Source organism: Magnolia sinica, chromosome 14 (genome assembly GCF_029962835.1).
Source record: "Magnolia sinica isolate HGM2019 chromosome 14, MsV1, whole genome shotgun sequence".
In the NCBI taxonomy this organism is placed as follows: domain Eukaryota; kingdom Viridiplantae; phylum Streptophyta; class Magnoliopsida; order Magnoliales; family Magnoliaceae; genus Magnolia; species Magnolia sinica.
In genome coordinates this window covers 3919053-3938465 of record NC_080586.1, presented here as the reverse complement: position 1 = coordinate 3938465, position 19413 = coordinate 3919053, and the positions used below count along the sequence as shown (strand labels likewise).

Below are 19413 nucleotides of genomic sequence, written 5' to 3'. Positions count from 1 at the left end.
CTCTCTCTCTCTCTCTCTCTCCAAATGGCCATGTTGAACACTTGCCTCTTCTTCTTACTTGCTATCTTGGCCATGACCCATATCTCATCAGCATCACTGAAAGTGGGCCACTACCGATATACATGCCCATCTGCGGAGGCGATTGTACGACAGACAGTGAGCAAAGCTGTTGCTCGGAACCCGGGACTTGGCGCCAGCCTAATTAGGATGCATTTCCATGATTGCTTTGTTAGGGTAAGTTTTCTTTAAAGAGCTTAGAGATGTTGTTGTTATTGTTATGGAGGTGGTACCAACCTTGTGTATTTGTATTCTATGTGTTACAGGGCTGTGATGGTTCGGTCCTACTCGATTCGACGCCTGGAAACCCTTCTGAGAAACAGCATCCGGCCAACAATCCAAGCCTACGTGGTTTTGAAGTGATCGACGAAGCGAAGGCTTGGATTGAAGCTCAATGCCCGCATACTGTCTCCTGCTCTGACATCATTGCCTTCGCGGCTCGTGATAGTGCCTACAAGCTTGGTGGCATTGACTACGCCGTGCCGGCGGGCCGCTGCGATGGAAGAGTCTCTGTTGAAGCTGAAGTCGGTCAAAATCTCCCCCCACCTTCCTTCAATGCCCAGCAACTCAAGGAGAACTTTGAGCGAAAAGGGTTGTCTCTGGATGAAATGGTGACACTCTCTGGGGCCCACTCCATCGGCGTTTCTCATTGTTCTTCCTTCGTGAATCGCCTCTACTCCTTCAATGCAACACACCCACAAGATGCTTCAATGGACAGCAAGTTCGCAGCCTACTTAAAAACCAGGTGTCCCCCTTCAACTACTAGAAACGGTCAAGATCCTACTGTGCAGCTTGACATGGCAACACCGAATCGCCTGGATAACAAGTACTACCAGAATTTGAAGCACCATAGAGGAGTATTGGAGTCAGATCAAACACTACTTACTAGCTCCTCGACATCGAGAATGGTGAGGAACAATGTGAAGCATCAGTCAGCATGGGCTGCAAAATTTGCAGCGGCCATGGTGCACATGGGGTCCATCGACGTGCTGACCGGCCACCAAGGAGAGATCAGGATGAACTGTAGGGCTGTGAACTTTTGAGTCATTCCAAAGATTGGAATTGCTGAAATTGAATTGAAATATTGTTTACTATTCTTTCATTCTTTTGAATATATCTTTGATTTGTAAAAAGAGAATCCAAGTGTACATTAGTTGGTAAGATCCACATGGAGCATTTGTTTTTCAAGTAATCCAAGTTGTGTCTTGTTTCTTGTTTTTCCATGGAATTTAATTTTTATAAGCAAATCTCTCTCTCTCTCTCTCTCTCTCTCTCTCTCTCTCACGAAGGGGAGGAAGCAATGAGGTCGAGCATTGTCTTCCTTGAGTGATACAGCCTTGAATCTGCAAGGCTCTTTTGAATCCATAAGAGATTTCTCGAATCTAAGAGAGAAATAAGATAATTTCTAAGAAGTTTATTGATTGAATTTTTGATAAAAATGAGTTTAACACCTTTAAATAACTCTAAACAAATCTTAGAAAATGCAATCAAGGGGTTAATCAAATTGGGAAATATATTCAGAAAATCGTGTAGATTTTTTTGCTTCAGTTGACTTGTTGTCGACCAATCGATTTGACAGGTCTAAACAACTAAAAAGTGTTTATAGATTTAAACTGAAAATTTGGTGATTTTCGATCTGTCAACCTGTTGAACTAGATTTTGACCGGTCGATCAGATCTTGTGGACCAGTCGAAATATGCAGAAAACTTCAAGTGAAAATTCTAAATTTCTGAAAATTATGGTGGAAGTGTATTTGATTCTTCTTGCCTTCTTTTTTTCAATCCATCTTAGCCGTGAACAAATTAGCGACCCGCTTTCTCTCTCTTTGACTATTCGAAGGATATGCTCAATAGCCTCTAGAACTTGGCCTTGGATATGTTTAAAAGGTGTCAATGATCTTGTGTGTTTGAGATTTGTGGAGACTACACGTGATGTGTATTTGGAATCCAAACCACAAATTTGGTGCGACTCCTCTTGTGTATGCCATAAAGATTAAGAAGCATCTTGATCCAAAATTCAGTTGGGACAACACGAGGAGTTACGTACAATAATGGCTAAAATTGAAACCTGCGTGTTCCTTCATCCCGGGTGGGGCTCACCTAATGAATTGCTTGGTTGATATATACACAACATGGTGAACCCCACATTTCATTGGACGTTTCTATGGAGGGCATCCACCTCCCTATTATCCCATCGTTCCCTTTTGTGTGCCCCACCTGGGTTATGGATCAGGCAGAATTTTCCCATATAGGCCAATCATAAAATGGATGGGTTGGATGGCACTCATACAATATGGTTGGGCCCACACATGTCGGAACAAATGTTGTCAATCTTTTTAAAACGGATCCATTTAACTATGCAGCGTTGCATTTGAACTTTCACAATTCTCATGATACAACATCTCCTTTCTTGACGGTGCATCACTTGCAAATGGCGTCTGAGCCATGCAAAATGGGTAGGATGCATCATATAGATCATGACCTAGGGCGAAAACTGAGATGTGCATTTTCTGGCGGACTACACCATCTTAATCAAGATTTGACTTAAATGTACGTTTGCGGCCCACCTCACAAATTGGTACAACCTGACCTCATGTTGGATCTAAGCTCTCTACCATGTGGGTCCCACCGTGCAGATTCCCTGACCTGCAAATCAAGTTGGTTTGATCGACAGGTGTGCCACTATGTTAAGCCGAAGCTATGAGAATCAGGAAAAAAAAAAAAAAAACATGGTCAAAGTTTTTTCATCTGTCAATTTCTCTTTTAGATTGTGTCCCACGAGATGAGTTGACGGCCTGATTTTTGATCGGGCCAGAGCATTGAATCAATGAGAACCGCTGGAAGGATGGCATGGTTCTCAAGCACGTGTTGCATTCTAGCGCATGAGCCGGACTATAGATGAGATGACTGATACATACATCTGGACTAAGAAAACCTAAGCAAAGGTGGTATGGTTTCAGAAGTTGTGTGATATCACAAGACTTGGTTCATTCTCAGCTTTTTTTTTTTTTTTAAAAACTGAACTTTCATTTCTCAAAAGAAAAGGCTATACAGCGATCTGCACATGCTATAACAGCCCCACATGGCAAAAAGGACGTGAGGACCGAATGAAACAGAGGAACAACGACCTCATATCTACACGCAGTGCCAGAAAGAAGAAGAAAAAAAAATCTGACGTTAAGCATTCGGTCTAAGCGCACCTAATCCGACCTTATCCAAAAAGATCAAACCACGGACAGTAGGAGGAAGACGCCTGGATTAGAGATAGATCGCAGGCTGTTGGAGGAGACTCCCTTCCCGAGCCAAACTATCAGCCGGCCCATTGCCTTCTCTGAGAATGTGGGAGAATACAAAATTACCGAGCTGACGTAGATGATTAATACGAGCCAGCCAAAGATTCCATTTCCAAGGGATCTTGGCGGGATTAGTGAGACTTTGAATAGCCAATTTTGAGTCAGATTCAACCATAACTATGTCGAAGCCTTTTCCCAAGCAGAGCACCATCCCGTCATGAATAGCGCGGAGTTCAGCCAAGTTATTAGATCTAACCCCGTAGCCTATGGAGAAGCTGAACACAAAGGAACCGTTTTCATTCCTGCAAATGCCACCCCCTCCCGAATGACCTGGATTACCCCTCGCCGACCCATCTACATTTAATTTGACTGCACTTCACCAGAGTGACGTCACAACGATTAAGACCAATAGACGATTTTATGGAGCTCACCCCGAAATTGCAGCTGCTAGCTACCATTAAATCTGTGCCCAGGACTAGTTTACCCCACCATCTGACACGGGCCACTGAAGTAGTCAATATCATTGCGGAATTTTCATAGACAGCTTCATTTCTGGCACGCCATATCTCCCACAGAATGAGGATGGGCAACAGACATCTGAACGATCTGGATGTTGCTCCAGGAGCTGAAGCATTCCTCCAATGGCACAATTTGCCAAAAATCGAGCTTTGGATCAAGGGAGGGATTCCACACATCGAGCCGCATATCGTCCATAGAGCCTACGCATGACGGCCAAAAAGGAAGAGGTGGGGGAGTGATTCCTGATGGGGATACACATTCATACCTTGCAGATAGCATCTGCATCTAAAAGCCATGGCAATGCCTTTCTCTTGGACTCTGGTGTCAACGGATAAAGCCTTGTGAAAGGCCCTCCGCATGAAGATGGTGAATTTCGGAGGGAGGTTGTGAAGCTAGATCCATTTAGCTCAGTGGGTCGGTGGGGAGGAATATCTTAGTAACTTCCAGGCTGAACGAACGGAGAAATCAACATGACTGAGTCACCCCACTCGATTCAACTGAACACTTTAAAAGTCAAAGTTGGGCCATCACCCTATCACCATCGATGTTGATGGACAATGATAAGGTTTACCTGTTGCTGTTTTTCTAGTAATAAAATACAATCACTGTTTTGGAGCACAAGACTCAGTCTGCATACTATGGTTTGCATTGTAGAAGGTCTGTGGAATAAGCTTATTTTACAACTATTGGATGGGCCGACTTTGATATATTCATGACATCCAGAAAGGATCTTTGTCCATTGAAATTGAGATGCTTCAAAACTCAAGCTGCTCTAATTAGAGGTTTTCTGGGCAGCTTTTCATTAATGTTTTCTGTGGTGTTGCCCAATGTGTCATTCGTACATGATCCAATCTTTATAATGAGTGAGCCCCACCATGATAATAGGACTTGTGACAATAATCAGGCCTATTAAATCATAAGGTGGGCCACACTATAGAAAATAATGAATAACCATCAAAAACTTTCAAATTTTGGTGGTGGGGCAAGTGCTTGTTGGATTGATCTGACGTTTGGTGTGCCCTACTTTCATAATTGACCAACCCTTTTAAACGGGCTTGATTCCATACAAATGTCGCAGACTATGGAAGATCCACCCTCATAAGTATGGTCCACATGGTGATGGTGGTCCTGTCTAATAGAAGACTAGCAAATGAGGAAATAGATAGGAAAAGCTGGTGGCAAGTGCAACGGGAGAAAAGACGCTGGTCTATTTCTACAGTGCTATTTTCAGAACATGATCCACCCATGAAATGACCATAGACCAAAATTTCAATGATCTTTTGATCCTCACTGTCCAATTTATGGTCTTCAAGTGGACAAATATTGAGGAAAACATAAAGAGTCCAAATTCAATGGGAGGCATAAGATGGCTAAGAAATCAAATTATTCTGATTTTGGGGCCATCCTCCATCCACAACTGGACGTATGATTTGGACGGCCTGGATTGATGTATATGTGTACCCCGCTTATAATGAATGGGTAACGTGCAACATTCGCATTGCAAACCAAAATTTAGCTACCCTCAATGGAGACATTTTCAACTGCCTTTGCTATCCTCTGCGACACTGTTATAATATTCAGACTGTGTGCAACGCACTGTCTCTGAATCAGTGGGAATTCGATGATATATGGTTCACCACATTTTAAAAAGAAATAGAAGTAATACATCCAACGGATACGTGGCATGCATTTCCAGTAATCCAAACCGTCAGGAATAGTTATATATACTCCATGTGTAGCATAGGCCAAAAATATCCTTGATCTAACGAGCTTAACCATCTGAATTTTAGATATAAGTTTGGATGAACAATTACGTTTTTAACAGCCCCTTCCATAGTCAGGCCAGTTTCGTTTAATCAATGTAACTTTTAAGCAATAATCCATCTACGATGGGCCCTACAACTTGGATGGTCTGGATTGACTCGTGCGACCCACATCTAAAGATGGTCACAAACTCAAACTATCACTGAAGTCTTGAGTACATTAAAGTATTCATTAAAGTATTAATGCCAAAAGGTCATGAATACGGGGTTTTTTAATACTACACGCGTGTAGAGCCCAACATATGCACACGCGAGATTCTGTATCACAAGGCGAGCTATAAATTTCATCTAGCGTAAAAATCAAATCATTTCACACCTCCAGTGGGCCAAATCTTATCAAAACAAATGAATGGCTGAGAAAAGGTTTTTATTCGTGGCTGGCCCACTAGAAGAGTGAAATTATCTTATTTTTTAAATCACAATATCAAAGAATTATTTCCAATCCCAAAGAAAGCTCAGATTTTATACACGTATATATTTCACATCTGCATGCTTAGTGTAGCTTGAACGTGTATGGATCTACACGCACGAGGAATTATCAAACCTCATGTACGGATATACAAGCGTGCGGAAGTAGTAAACCTCCGCAATGCATACTGAAGAACGAGTAAGCAATGCGACCGCTTGTCATTTACCAAGTCAGCCTTGACGCACTTCATTTCCTACTGCTTATAAAACCGAACCCCCCGTGAGCTTTTGAGCCATCCACACCTCTTTCTCTCTCTCTCTCTACAGTCATCCACACCTCTCTCTGTCTCTCTCTCTCCCCGTGAGCTTTTGAGCCATCTACACCTCTCTCTCTCTCTCTCTCTCTCTCTCTCTCTCTCTCTCTCTCTCTCCAAATGGCCATGTTGAATACTTGCCTCTTCTTCTTCCTTGCTATCTTGGCCATGACCCATATCTCATCAGCATCATTGAAAGTGAACCACTACCAATATACATGCCCGTCAGCGGAGGCGATCGTCCGACAAACAGTAAGCAAAGCCATTATGCAGAACCCGGGACTTGGCGCCGGCCTAATTAGGATGCATTTCCATGATTGCTTTGTTAGGGTAAGTGTTCTTTTCAGAGCTAAGAGATGTTGTTGTTACTGTTATGGAGGTGGTACCAACCTTGTGTATTTGTACTCTATTTGTTACAGGGCTGTGATGGTTCGGTCCTACTCGATTCGACGCCTGGAAACCCTTCTGAGAAACAGCATCCGGCCAACAATCCAAGCCTACGTGGATTCGAAGTGATCGATGAAGCAAAGGCTAGGATTGAGGCTCAATGCCCACATACTGTCTCCTGCTCCGACATCATTGCCTTTGCGGCTCGTGATAGTGCCTACAAGCTTGGTGGCATTGACTATGCCGTGCCAGCAGGCCGCCGCGATGGAAGAGTCTCTATTGAAGCTGAAGTCGGTCAAAATGTTCCCCCACCTTCCTTCAATGCCCAGCAACTCAAGGAGAATTTTGAGAGAAAAGGGTTGTCTCTGGATGAAATGGTGACACTCTCTGGGGCCCACTCCATCGGTGTTTCTCATTGTTCTTCCTTCGTGAATCGCCTCTACTCCTTCAATGCAACACACCCACAAGATCCTTCAATGGACCGCAAGTTCGCAGCCTACTTAAAAACCAGGTGTCCCCCTTCAACTACTAGAAACGGTCAAGATCCTACTGTGCAGCTTGACATGGCAACACCGAATCGCCTGGATAACAAGTACTACCAGAATTTGAAGCACCATAGAGGAGTATTGGAGTCAGATCAAACACTACTTACTAGCCCCTCAACATCGAGAATGGTGAGGAACAATTTGAAGCATCAGTCAGCATGGGCTACAAAATTTGCAGCGGCCATGGTGCACATGGGGTCCATCGACGTGCTGACCGGCTACCAAGGAGAGATCAGGATGAACTGTAGGGCTGTGAACTTTTGAGTCATTCCAAAGATTGGAATTGCTGAATTTGAATTGAAATATTGTTTACTATTCTTTCATTCTTTTGAATATATCTTTGATTTGTTAAAAGAGAATCCAAGTGTAAATTAGTTGGTAAGATCCACATGGAGCATTTGTTTTTCATGTAATCCAAGTTGTGTCTTGTTTCTTGTTTTTCTATGGAATTGAATTTTTATAAGCAAATCTCTCTCTCTCTCTCTCTCTCTCTCTCTCTCTCTCTCTCTCTCTCTCTCAGGGGAGGAAGCGATGAGGTCGAGCATTGTCTTCCTCGAGTGATACACGCCTTGAATCTGCAAGGCTCTCTTGAATCCATAAGAGATTTCTCGAATCCAAGAGAGAAATAAGATAATTTCTAAGAGGTTTATTGATTGAATTTTTGATAAAAATGAGTTTAACACCTTTAAATAACTCTAAACAAATCTTAAAAATGCAATCAAGGGGTTAATCAAATTAGGAAATAAATTCAGAAAATCGTGTAAATTTTTTGCTTCAGTTGACTTGTTGTCGACCAATCGAGTTGACAGGTCGAAACAACTAAAAAGTGTTTAAAGATTTAAACTGAAAATTTGGTGATTTTCGATCTGTCAACTTGTTGAACTAGATTTCAACCGGTTGATCAGATCTTGTGGACCTGTCGAAACAGGCAGAAAACTTCAAGTGAAAATTCTAAATTTCTAAAAATCATGGTGGAAGTGTATTTGATTCTTCTTGCCTTCTTTTTTTCGATCCATCTTAGCCATGAACAAATTAGCGACCGACTTTCTCTCTCTTTGACTATTCGAAGGATTGTTCACTCCCCAAGTATGTGGTTGTGATGTAGTAATAAACTCGATGAGACCGAGGTCGAATCCCAAGGGACTGATACCTGTACGTAATCTGAAACTAGGTAGAAATAGAACTAGCCTAAGATGAAATCTAAATCAAATATAAATTGATGAATAATGGAGAAAGATTAATATAAAACTTAAAGAATTCAGAGGTAAGAAACTAGGGATTCAGAGGATCCACTTGTAGAGATCAGGGAGATCTACGGTCGATTCATGAACTCAACTGGACTTCGAGTCCCATCTTCATCCAGTTGGAAGGTGTAACCTGAAAATCAATTCTTAACTTTATTTGATCTAAGTTTCAAGAGATCAAACGGGTGTAAATTAGAATGTATTCCATCACAAAACCATGCCCATGAGACAAAGCAAACAACAGAATTAAACCAATTCACAGCCAATCTGAGTGATGTATGAATGTTAGGAAGAGTTCCATCATCCAACCATGTCCAAGGGGCGATGGTGAACAACAAGGTTTCCTAACTGCATAATCACAATAATGAAAAGGAAATACTCAAAGCCGTTGCAGATCTATTGTAATTTCAGTCACAACAAACCATTAAAACTAAAGGTATTCCTTAAAATCAAACCAAGATCAACATCAGTTTAGTAATGAATCAAAGCCATAGAGTCTTCCCATCATGCTACAAGCTTCACCTCTTAGCCCTAGCTAAGAGGTTTAGCTAGCCATGAAAGGGCTAGAACTTGAACAAAAAGAAAGCAATCAGAAACAAACTCTCTCCTCTACTCTCTCTCCTCCTTTTGATGCACGTCAGAAAGTTCCCAGCTTCGATCTGATGCCTCCTTTTCAATCCCCTATTCTATGGTTGGCCAGGCTTTTTTATAAGGTGCAGCGCACCTTCTAGAACGCTCTACGCACTGCGTTTTTTTGGCGCAGTAATTTCCCGAAAGGAACTTGCGCCCGAACTGAAATCCATACTTGTGCCGACTAAATCTACTAATCAGCTTTCTTGGGAGTGGTCAGTCCCCTCCTTGCTCAGGGTTGAACGGCCTTGATCGGCCTGAATCTCCATTTACGACCCATCTTACAATGTGGAGTTAAATCTACCCCAGCCCCTGTCGACCCGTCTTATGGTTGAAGATACAACCTGCTCCACGGTGGAAAGCCTGGGGATCTGATCGAAATCATCCCAGTAGCATGATGGACGGTCTAGATTGCTAATCCGATCACCGCCAAGATCGAATAATGCCCCACCGACGTCAGTTTTCACGGACGCAGAGGCTTGCGCAATTTCTTGCGTTGTGTTGATGGTGGGGCCCACTTCAGCTGACTTTTAGGAAATCCACATCGGCCACCAGATTCATCTCGGAATTTCGGTTAGAAATATGTATTTTTTTTTTGCCTTCTGTTGATGAGGACCACAGGATTTTCTTAAAACCGTCAATCTTCCGTTTGGAGAGTTGGATTTTCTCCTTCTGCGTTTCTTTTGGATTTTCCTCTTGTTCTTGGCTCAGACGACCCGTTGGGATTCGATGGACGGCTCAGATTAAGCTTATAGGTCCACATGGTGGCCCACAGGGATCATACAGCGATCCTCTGTTCTCCGTTTGCAGCAATGGACACGGGATCGGGTGGAAATTTCGGTCGACTGCTTTGTTGACTCGGTGCAATGTGAGTGCACCGACAGTTTGCACTCTCACTCACGTGAACTGGGTCCCACCTTGATGTTTTCATGAAATCCGCTCCGTCCATCCATTCTGTCATATCATTTAAACTGTCAAGACTAACTTTGAAGCATATCCAGATAACAGGTGGGCCCCATATCACTGTTTTGGTGGCTGATCTGTCAGTTGGGCCACTTTCACAGTGATCTAGGAGCTGAAATTCGACTTGTACGGTTCATTTATGGTCTTCAGGCCACATATTGAGTTTCAAGCCGATCAGATAGTGGGAACCCTATGATCTTACATTCTGGACGTCTTTTAGGCCTGTTTAAGATGAGTGGCTGGAATTTCTCTAATCTACGGCGTGTAAATCCTCGATCTTGGTCCCATGGAGCCCGTCCAATGCCTTGGTGATGCCTAAGCGTTAAATCCATGCTTTTAGCATCCTTTCCAGTCCACGCTCCTTAATTCACCTTGCATCACAAACACGATTAAAATAAACCGTTAAGCGATGTTATGTTCATAAATTCAGGTAGTAATTGGGGTCTAATATGCAATAGTCGACCCTCAACAAGGATATGCTCAATAGCCTTTAGAACTTGGCCTTGGATATGTTTAAAAGGTGTCAATGATCTTGTGCGTTCGAGATGTGTGGAGACTACACGTGATGTGTATTTGGAATCCAAACCACGAATTTGGTGCGACTCCTCTCATGTACACACCATAATGATTAAGAAGCATCTTGATCCAAAATTCAGTTGGGACAATAGGAGGAGTTATGTACATTAATAATATCTAAAATTGAAACCTGTGTGTCCCTTCATCCCGAGTGGGGCTCACCTAATGAATTGCTTGGTTGATATGTACACAACATTGAAACCTGTGTGTCCCTTCATCTTGCTCGATCCTCAGTCTTCCGCGTCAGACCTTGCTGTGATCAAGTTCGCTGAAATTAAGCATTTCTCAAAGCTCTTTCAGTTCGAGTATCACACCCACAATGATCACCTCCTGGCAAACATCCCTTCCTTGCTAACTCCCACAGACAACGACTTCCTGATGAGCCTACCCACGTTGGAAGAGGTCAAGGACGCCATCATGGCTATCCTGGCTGATGGCGCCCCTGGTCCTATGGGATCTCTGGTGCCTTTTTCGCTGGTAGCTGGGATAGTATGGGTGAGGACATTCTCCTAGCTATTAGTGATCTGTTTCAGGGGGGGCTTTTTCCCTTGAGCATTCACCACTACTCTCATTTGCTTGATCCCAAAGGTAGCGGCCCGAAGAGATTCTCAGATTTTAGACCAATTAGTTTATGCAACTGTGTCTATAAAATCTTTGCCAAGGTCATTGCCACAAGACTTGCCGCTCTGCTCCCAAGGTTAATTTTGACGGAACAAGGGGCCTTCGTTAAAGGTAGATCGATCGCTGCAGAGAGTATTGCATTGGGGCAGGAGATCTACTGGGATATAGGTCGTAAAGTTCGAGGAGGCAACATCATCCTTAAACTTGATATGGAAAAGGCAAACGATAGAATTGAATGAGATTTCCTGATTTGGGTCCTTAAACGTTTCGGGTCCGGGAATTCTTAGATTAGGATGGTGGAGAAATGTTGGAACAATGTATGGATGTCTGTCTTGATTAACGGGGAAGGTGTTGGGTTCTTCAAATCTTCTAGGGGTTTGCGTCAGGGGGACCCCTTTTCCCCCAACCTCTTCATAATTGTTGCGGAAGTCCTTGGCAGAGGTTTCTCCCATCTGGTTTCTACTAGCGCATGCTCCCCTTTCAAGCTGAAACGAGGATGCAAACAAGTTACACATCTCCTTTATGCCGACGATATGGTGCTCTTCCTAAATGGGGGTAGATCTTCTATTATGGCTACAAATGCTTTCCTTTCAGCCTACCAATCCACTTCTGGCCAAAAGATAAACCTCTCAAAGAGCTGCTTCTACCATGCTCACTCTCTCCCTCCTTGCAGAACAAGACAGATCGAAGGAATCCTCGGCATTCGTGGTTCCTCCGCCCCATTCTCTTATCTAGGCGTTCCTATGATCATCGGCAGAAACCGGTGCTCTTACTTCCAACCGTTGATGGTGTTGAGGGTCAAATATTGCATATCAGACCCATTTATTGCATAGATTTACACGCATGATACTGCTTAATGGCCTGATTAATCGTGTTTATAATGCAGAGTGTATGTACGAACCTGGACCGAAATGGGTACTTAAAGCATGGACTTAATGCTCTAATGACACCAAAACGTGGGACGGACTCCAGAGACTCAAGATCAAAAGAATTACACATCAGGGACCCAAGAAAATCAAGGAAGTGAAGCTCAAGTGGCCTGAAAAGTGTCCAGAATGCAAGATCATAGGGTTCCCACCATCTGATCAGTTCGAAACTTCATACGTGGCCTGAAGACCATAAATGAACCGTACACGTTAAATTTCAGCTCCTGGATCACTGTGGAAGTAGCCCAACGGACAGATCAGCTCCTTTAATCATTATGTGGGGCCCGCCTGATATCTGAATATACTTCAAAATTGGTATGGACGGTTTATAGAATATGACAGAATGGATGGACGGTACAGATGTCTCTCGAACATTACGATGGACCCAGATGTACATTGCATGTACATCGGGTACAGGTGCACGAGCCATGCACCGGACGGAGAGTCCGGTCAAAACACTCGCTGACCGAAGTCCCTGTTGCGAAAGGAAACATCGACCGATACTGTTTCGACGGGCGCTCGATGTGGGCCCCACTCGCGCCTCATTTCGATAATCCGGACCGTCCAGTCATTCCAGAGGAGCCAACCGACCGTACAAGAGGGGTTTCTTCAAACCCATACACGCATATGTGCGTGGGTCTCTGTTTAAACGCAGGATGGACGGCTGAGTTGCAATTCAATGGGCCGCATCAACGGACAACCAAAACCGTCCATCTCCGACCGGAATTCCGAGGCGAATTCAACTGACGGAGTGGATTTGCTCTCCAGCATCGTTCATGGCCTCCACCAACATCCCAGTGCAAGAACCGCGCATGCCCTGTTATGCGCAACCGGGACTTCCAGGATGTTCGGTGATCAGGACGGTGATCGGATCAGCAATCCAAATCGTTCATTCTCATCAACAGGGAGCCGTGACCACCTCCAAGGAGTCCGATTCTGATTTTGGACGATCAGTCGTCCAAAATCTCGATCCAAACACAAGATGTTTTGCGTTTCACTACGCATACAAACGCGATTTGAATAGCTGGCCGCGAGAGGACTGTCGCCGCAACCTGTTTCTGGTAGGACTCTGCAGGAGCTCGCGAGAGGACAGTTCTATAAACGGGGGAGGACGTCTCTTCGGCTGGGGACGTGAGAGCTGGCAGCGTGGATGCTCGGTTTTGAAGGTTGGAGCGTTCAAGGAGGCTGAGTTTTGAGGCTAGACAGCAGCAGCTGGTTCTCTTTGCTAAGGCTGCTGGAGAGAAACAGCGGCTGTGGATTTTCTGCTGGACGTGGCTGAGACGTGAAGCAGCGTGGAGAGGAGCTTGGCTTTTCGGAGAGAGCTTGGGAGAGGAAAAGAGGAGCCGGTTGAGGAGAGTGGAAGAAAGAGGTTTTCCTTTTTCTTTTATTTTCCTTTAATGTTTTTTTTCCTTCTTCTTCTTTTTAGTTGGAATTTAACCCATATCATGCTCGGCTAAACCTCTTAGCTAGGGCTAAGGGGTGAAGCTTGTAGCCTGATGGGAGAGATGTTGCTGGTGCCCTTTGATTAAGATTGAAGAGATTATTTTTGACTTAATTTTATGGGAATATTTTTAGTTTTTAATGGCATGTTGTGACTGAAATTACAATGGGCTTGCAATGGCTTTAAATATTCCTTTCCTCTTTTTATATTTATGAAGTCAGGAAGCCCTGTTGTTCATCATTGTCCCATGGGCATGGTAGGATGACAGTACTTTCCTGACCTTCATGGCATGTTGATTGATTGATAATTAGATTAATTCTGTTGTTTGCTTTGTCTCCTGGGCATGGTTTGGTGATGGAATCCATTCTAATTCATATACACCTTTCATCTCTTGAAACCTATATCAATGGCAGTTCAGTAAATTTCCATAATTTGTGATCCTGGCATACGATCTCCCTGATCCCTACAAGTGGATCCTCTGAATCCCTAGTCCCTTTCTCTGAATTCCTTAAAGTCTTAGATAATTCTTCCACAATTATTTCTTAAATTCTATTTGGTTTAGATCACATCTTAGTCTAGTTCTAGTTCTACTTGGTTTCAGATAACGTACAGGTATCAGTCCCTGTGGATTCGACCTCGGTCTTACCGAGTTATTACTACATCACAACCCTATACTTGGGGAGTGAACAAGTTTTTGGCGCCGTTGCCGGGGACTGACGGTTACGTTTTTTTGAAATTAATTAGTTTTAGAATTAAGTTAGGATTAGGATTTTACTTACTTTCGGATAGAAGTTTTTATTTTACTTTATTCTATTTTTAGAACTTAACTTGTTTCCTGTTTTATAGGATCTGGACATAAGTTTCTAAATTGGTAATTCCTTCCTAATCTCTCTACTTTTTCATATTTTTAGAATTAGGGTTTAAATTTTAGAAATTTTCTAATTCTAGTATCCTCCCTTCTGTAGGAAATAGTTTATTTTTAGAGTTTTTGTTATTTCTTTCACTTCTTAGAAATCAACTTTCTATTTTTGTTTTATTTTAGTAACTTTCTAATTCTAACACTTTTAGAATTTAATTTTGTTTCTTAATTTATTTTTAGAATTTTTGTTTAGAAACTAACCTTCCTATTTTGTAGGCCTTTAAGATAGAAATCTCTAATTCGGTACACTCCTTCCCTACTTTCTATTTTCCAGTTTTTTTTAGTAATTTGCTTTCTAGTATAGGACTTTCCTAGTTTACTTTAGAAATTTCTGCTTTTCTTTAAAGAATACCTTCTTTTAGAAATTAAGTTACTGTTATTTTTCTTTTAAAGTATCATTCTTCTCTTTTTAAGAATCTAACTTATTTTTGTTTTATTTTGCAGGTTTTTAACTTAGGACTCCAATTTGGTAATTTCTTTCCAACTCTCTCTTTCTTTCTAGATTTTCTTTTCCTTTCTTAGGATTAGGTTTTTAATTGAGGGCTGCGAGTGTTTTTCATGCCCAAGTGGGCCCGTGACGACACTCGACGTCTCTTGACTGAAGGAGGATTGGTTGAGGGGTTGACTATCCATCGCAGGACTAGACACCGCTCGAAATCCCCTGAGTTAACTGAGGTTATGGCTGAAGACCAACCTCCTCTACTTCCACCCAGGGTGGAGGATACCTAAGATGAGAATGAGGTGCAACAGGCACCCCCGCCTCGTACTTTACGAGATTATCTACAACCGGCGGGAGTGAGTATGCCCTCATGCATGATTTTTCCTGAAAATACAGGACAAATGGACATCAAGCCAGGAGTTATCCAACTCCTTCCCAAATTCCATGGACTTGAATCAGAAAGTCCATATTTAACTTGAAAGAGTTCGATGAGATTATAGCTACATTATGTTTTCCTAATGTATCTGAGGATACAATTAGGCTGAAACTCTTTCCCTTTTCCTTAAAAGAGAAAGCTAAGACGTGGTTACATTCACTGCGTCCTAGATCCATTGGCACATGGAACGATATGCAGAGGGAATTCATAAAAAAATTCTTCCCCCATCATAAAACGATTACCCTCAGAAAAGCGATCATGAACTTTGCCCAAAAGGAAGATGAAACATTCTTCCAATGTTGGGAAAGGTTCAAAGATTTGGTCAGTTCATGCCCACAACACGGATTTGAAACGTGGCGCATTACAAATTTTTTCTATGATGGACTGACATCTTCCATGCGCCAAATGGTCGAGACAATGTGTAATGGAGAGTTCATTAATAAAGATATCGACGAGGTATGGGACTACCTCGACAGTTTGGCTGAAAAAACACAATCTTGGGACTATTACCCAAAATCAAACACCACGTCTAGGCCGACTCAATTAAAGGAGAAAGGTGGATTATAGGATGATCTCAAGTGTAAAGTGACTACGCTCATAAGGAAAGTTGAGGCCATGGAAGGAAAGAAGGATAAGGTCAATGAAAGTGTTTGCGGCATCTGTGATTGCAACATTCACACAACTGAAAACTATCCTACAATACCTGCCTTTCGAGGAGTGTTGAATGAACAAGCCAATGCCGTAAATAACTATCAAAGACCTTTTACTGGACCTAACTCCAACACATACAATCCTGGCTGGAAAAATCATCCAAACTTTAGTTGGAGGAATGGACAAACGGCGACTCCTCCAGGTTTCTTCAATCAAAATCCAAATCAAGTGAAACCTCAAGAGGAACCGGTTCAAAATCCCATACAAGAGCTGGCTCAGGCAATGCGGGGAATCACAGATTTTATGCAAAAAATAGATTCTCGTATGACGGTTATAGAAAAGGGGATGCTTCCTGCACAACCTCTCCCCAATCCTAAACCGCAGTACGAGAATAATGATCCCAGCTCTTCAAATCAGATGGGACATGCTAAATCTATCACCACTCTTAGGAGTGGGAAGATCATTGATAAAACTCTTCCGGTTAGGCCCGAAAAGCCTCAAGAACCAAAAGAGGACAACAATGATGGATCCAGTGATGTCCCACAAAAAGTGGAACCGGAACTTCTAGAGAAGCCATTTGCTCCATTCCCCCAACGGTTGGTTTCACCAAAACCTCTCTCTAACTCTCAGGATATTCTAGAGGTGTTGAAACAGGTGAAAGTCAACATTCCTCTGCTTGATGTCATTAAACAGATACCTTCATATGCCAAATTCCTAAAAGACTTATGCACGACCAAGCGACGGAAAATTATTCAAAAGAAAATCTTCTTGACTGAGAAAGTGAGTGCCATCCTGAAGCAAGACGTGCCGCAGAAATTCAAGGATCCCGGTAGCCCAACCATATCATGTGTAATCGGGAACCATCGAATTGATCACGCACTTCTTGACTTAGGAGCGAGCGTCAATTTGATTCCCTACTCGGTATACAAACAGTTAGGTTTGGGTGAATTAAAACCCACCCTAACCACACTACAACTTGCTGATCGCTCTGTTCGTGTACCAAGAGGGATAATTGAGGATGTGTTGGTCCAAGTTGATAGATTTTACTACCCTGTAGACTTTATCATCCTGGACACTGAATCCATCAATAACATGAGCACTCAGATTCCTGTCATTCTTGGTCGCCCATTCCTTGCCACGTCAAATGCAATTATCAATTGCAGGAATGGTATCATGACTATGTCTTTTGGAAATTTGACATTGGAGTCAAACATTTTTTCAATAACGGCAGCAACTCAGAGGATGATGACGATTTCCACGACATTAACATGATTGACTCTTTCGTGGAAGATACGACACCTCTGACCTTATCCTCTGACCATCTAGAGACGTGCCTGGCCCACTCCCATGACTTTGATGATGACATGATTAGGGAGACGTGCGCCTTGCTTGATACTGCACCGGTACTTGAAGTTAACCGATGGAGGCCACAATTTGAAGAATTACCACAAACTGATGTAGTGCCTTTACCGTCTAACCTCAAGCCGCCGAAGCTTGACCTAAAACCTTTGCCCTCTGATTTGAAATATGCATATTTAGGTCAAGATGAGACATACCCGGTGGTGATCTCTGCCCACCTGGAGAAAGAACAGGAGAGTATGCTTATATCTACTCTCATTGAGCATAAAGGAGCCCTGGGATGGACGATAGCGGACCTCAAAGGAATCGATCCCTCGATTTGTACTCATCACATATACCTTGAGGATAATGCAAAAACCGCTCGGCAACCACAACGTAGACTAAATCCCAACATGAAGGAAGTGGTTAAGGCCGAGGTTCTTAAACTATTGGATGTGGGTATTATATACCCTATATCTGATAGTCAATGGGTGAGTGCAACTCAAGTGGTTCCTAAGAAGTCTGGAATCACCATCGTAGCCAATGCTAATAATGAACTCGTGCCAACTAGAGTCACTACTGGTTGGAGAATGTGCATTGACTACAGGAAGTTGAATACCGTCACGAGGAAAGACCACTTTCCTTTACCATTCATTGATCAGATCCTTGAAAGGTTAGCTGGTCATTCCTATTACAGTTTCCTTGACGGGTACTCAGGCTACAACCAGATAGAGATAGCCCCTGAAGACCAGGAAAAGACCACATTTACATGTCCCTACGGCACCTTTGCCTATCGAAGGATGCCATTCGGACTATGTAATGCCCCTGCCACCTTTCAGCGATGTATGCTTAGTATCTTTTCTAATATGGTGGGGCAATATCTAGAGGTCTTCATGGACGATTTCTCTGTTTACGGTCCATCTTTCAGCAAGTGCTTGGAAAGTCTTAAATGTGTGCTGAAAAGATGTGAAGAAAAGAACATGGTACTTAATTGGGAGAAGTGCCATTTCATGGTTCAGAAGGGAATTGTCCTTGGGCATATCATCTCGTCCAAAGGAATCGCGGTAGATAAGGCAAAAATCGATCTTATCTCTAACCTACCTCCACCCAAGAACATCAGAGACGTGCGATCCTTCTTAGGACACGCAGGATTTTACAGGCGATTCATAAAGGACTTTAGTCTCCTCTCTCGTCCATTATGTAATCTTCTTCAAAAGGATGTTCCGTATGAGTGGACTGAGCAATGCGAGGAAGCTTTCACCAAGCTTAAAGGCACATTAACCCCTCTGCACCTATCATGCGACCACCCATTGGAACCTTCCTTTTGAGCTTATGTGCGACGCTTGATTATGCTCTTGGGGCGGTCTTAGCCAGAGACAAGACAAGAAGCCCTACGTCATTCACTACGCAAGTAGGACTCTAAATCTGCCCAAGTGAACTACTCGACTACGGAAAAGGAACTCTTAGCCGTAGTGTTCGCCTTGGACAAATTTAGGTCCTACCGATCGGATCCAAGATCATTATATATACAGATCATGCGGCACTGAAGTATCTTCTTTCTAAGAATGATTCTAAGCCCCGATTGATAAGATGGATCCTTCTACTCCAAGAATTTGATTTGGAAATTAAAGATAAAAAGGGAGTAGAGAACGTAGTGGTGATCACCTTTCTCGCCTTAATACCTCGATTTCCTTGAGGCGACCCATATCAATGACATGTTCCACGATGAGCAATTGTTTCGAGTCTCCCATTCACCTTGGTTCTTGATATTGCTAATTATCTTGTCACAGGGCCACACCGACACATTGGACTGTGGAAGATAAGAAGAAATTTTTCACCGAGGTGCGCAACTTTTCAGGATGATCCTTACTTATTTAAATATTG

At 42.9% G+C, this 19413-nt stretch overlaps 2 protein-coding genes and 1 non-coding gene across 3 annotated transcripts; 2 read left to right on the top strand and 1 right to left on the bottom strand.

The window, feature by feature from the left end:
* Nucleotides 1-11: 11 nt before the first annotated feature.
* Nucleotides 12-1100, top strand: LOC131225985 (peroxidase 5-like). Its single transcript, XM_058221617.1, has 2 exons — nt 12-234; nt 324-1100. Exons 1-2 carry the CDS (start codon nt 25-27, stop codon nt 1098-1100), a joined length of 987 nt encoding a protein of 328 aa, XP_058077600.1. The 5' UTR covers nt 12-24.
* A 5433-nt stretch (nt 1101-6533) lies between these two features.
* LOC131225982 (peroxidase 5-like) lies at nt 6534-7800 on the top strand. The gene is made up of 2 exons (XM_058221611.1): nt 6534-6743; nt 6833-7800. Exons 1-2 carry the CDS (start codon nt 6534-6536, stop codon nt 7607-7609), a joined length of 987 nt encoding a protein of 328 aa, XP_058077594.1. The 3' UTR covers nt 7610-7800.
* A 7980-nt stretch (nt 7801-15780) lies between these two features.
* LOC131226552 (small nucleolar RNA R71) lies at nt 15781-15887 on the bottom strand. The gene has a single exon (XR_009161926.1). It is a non-coding gene; the product is annotated as a small nucleolar RNA R71 (small nucleolar RNA).
* Between the last annotated feature and the right edge of the window lie 3526 nt (nt 15888-19413).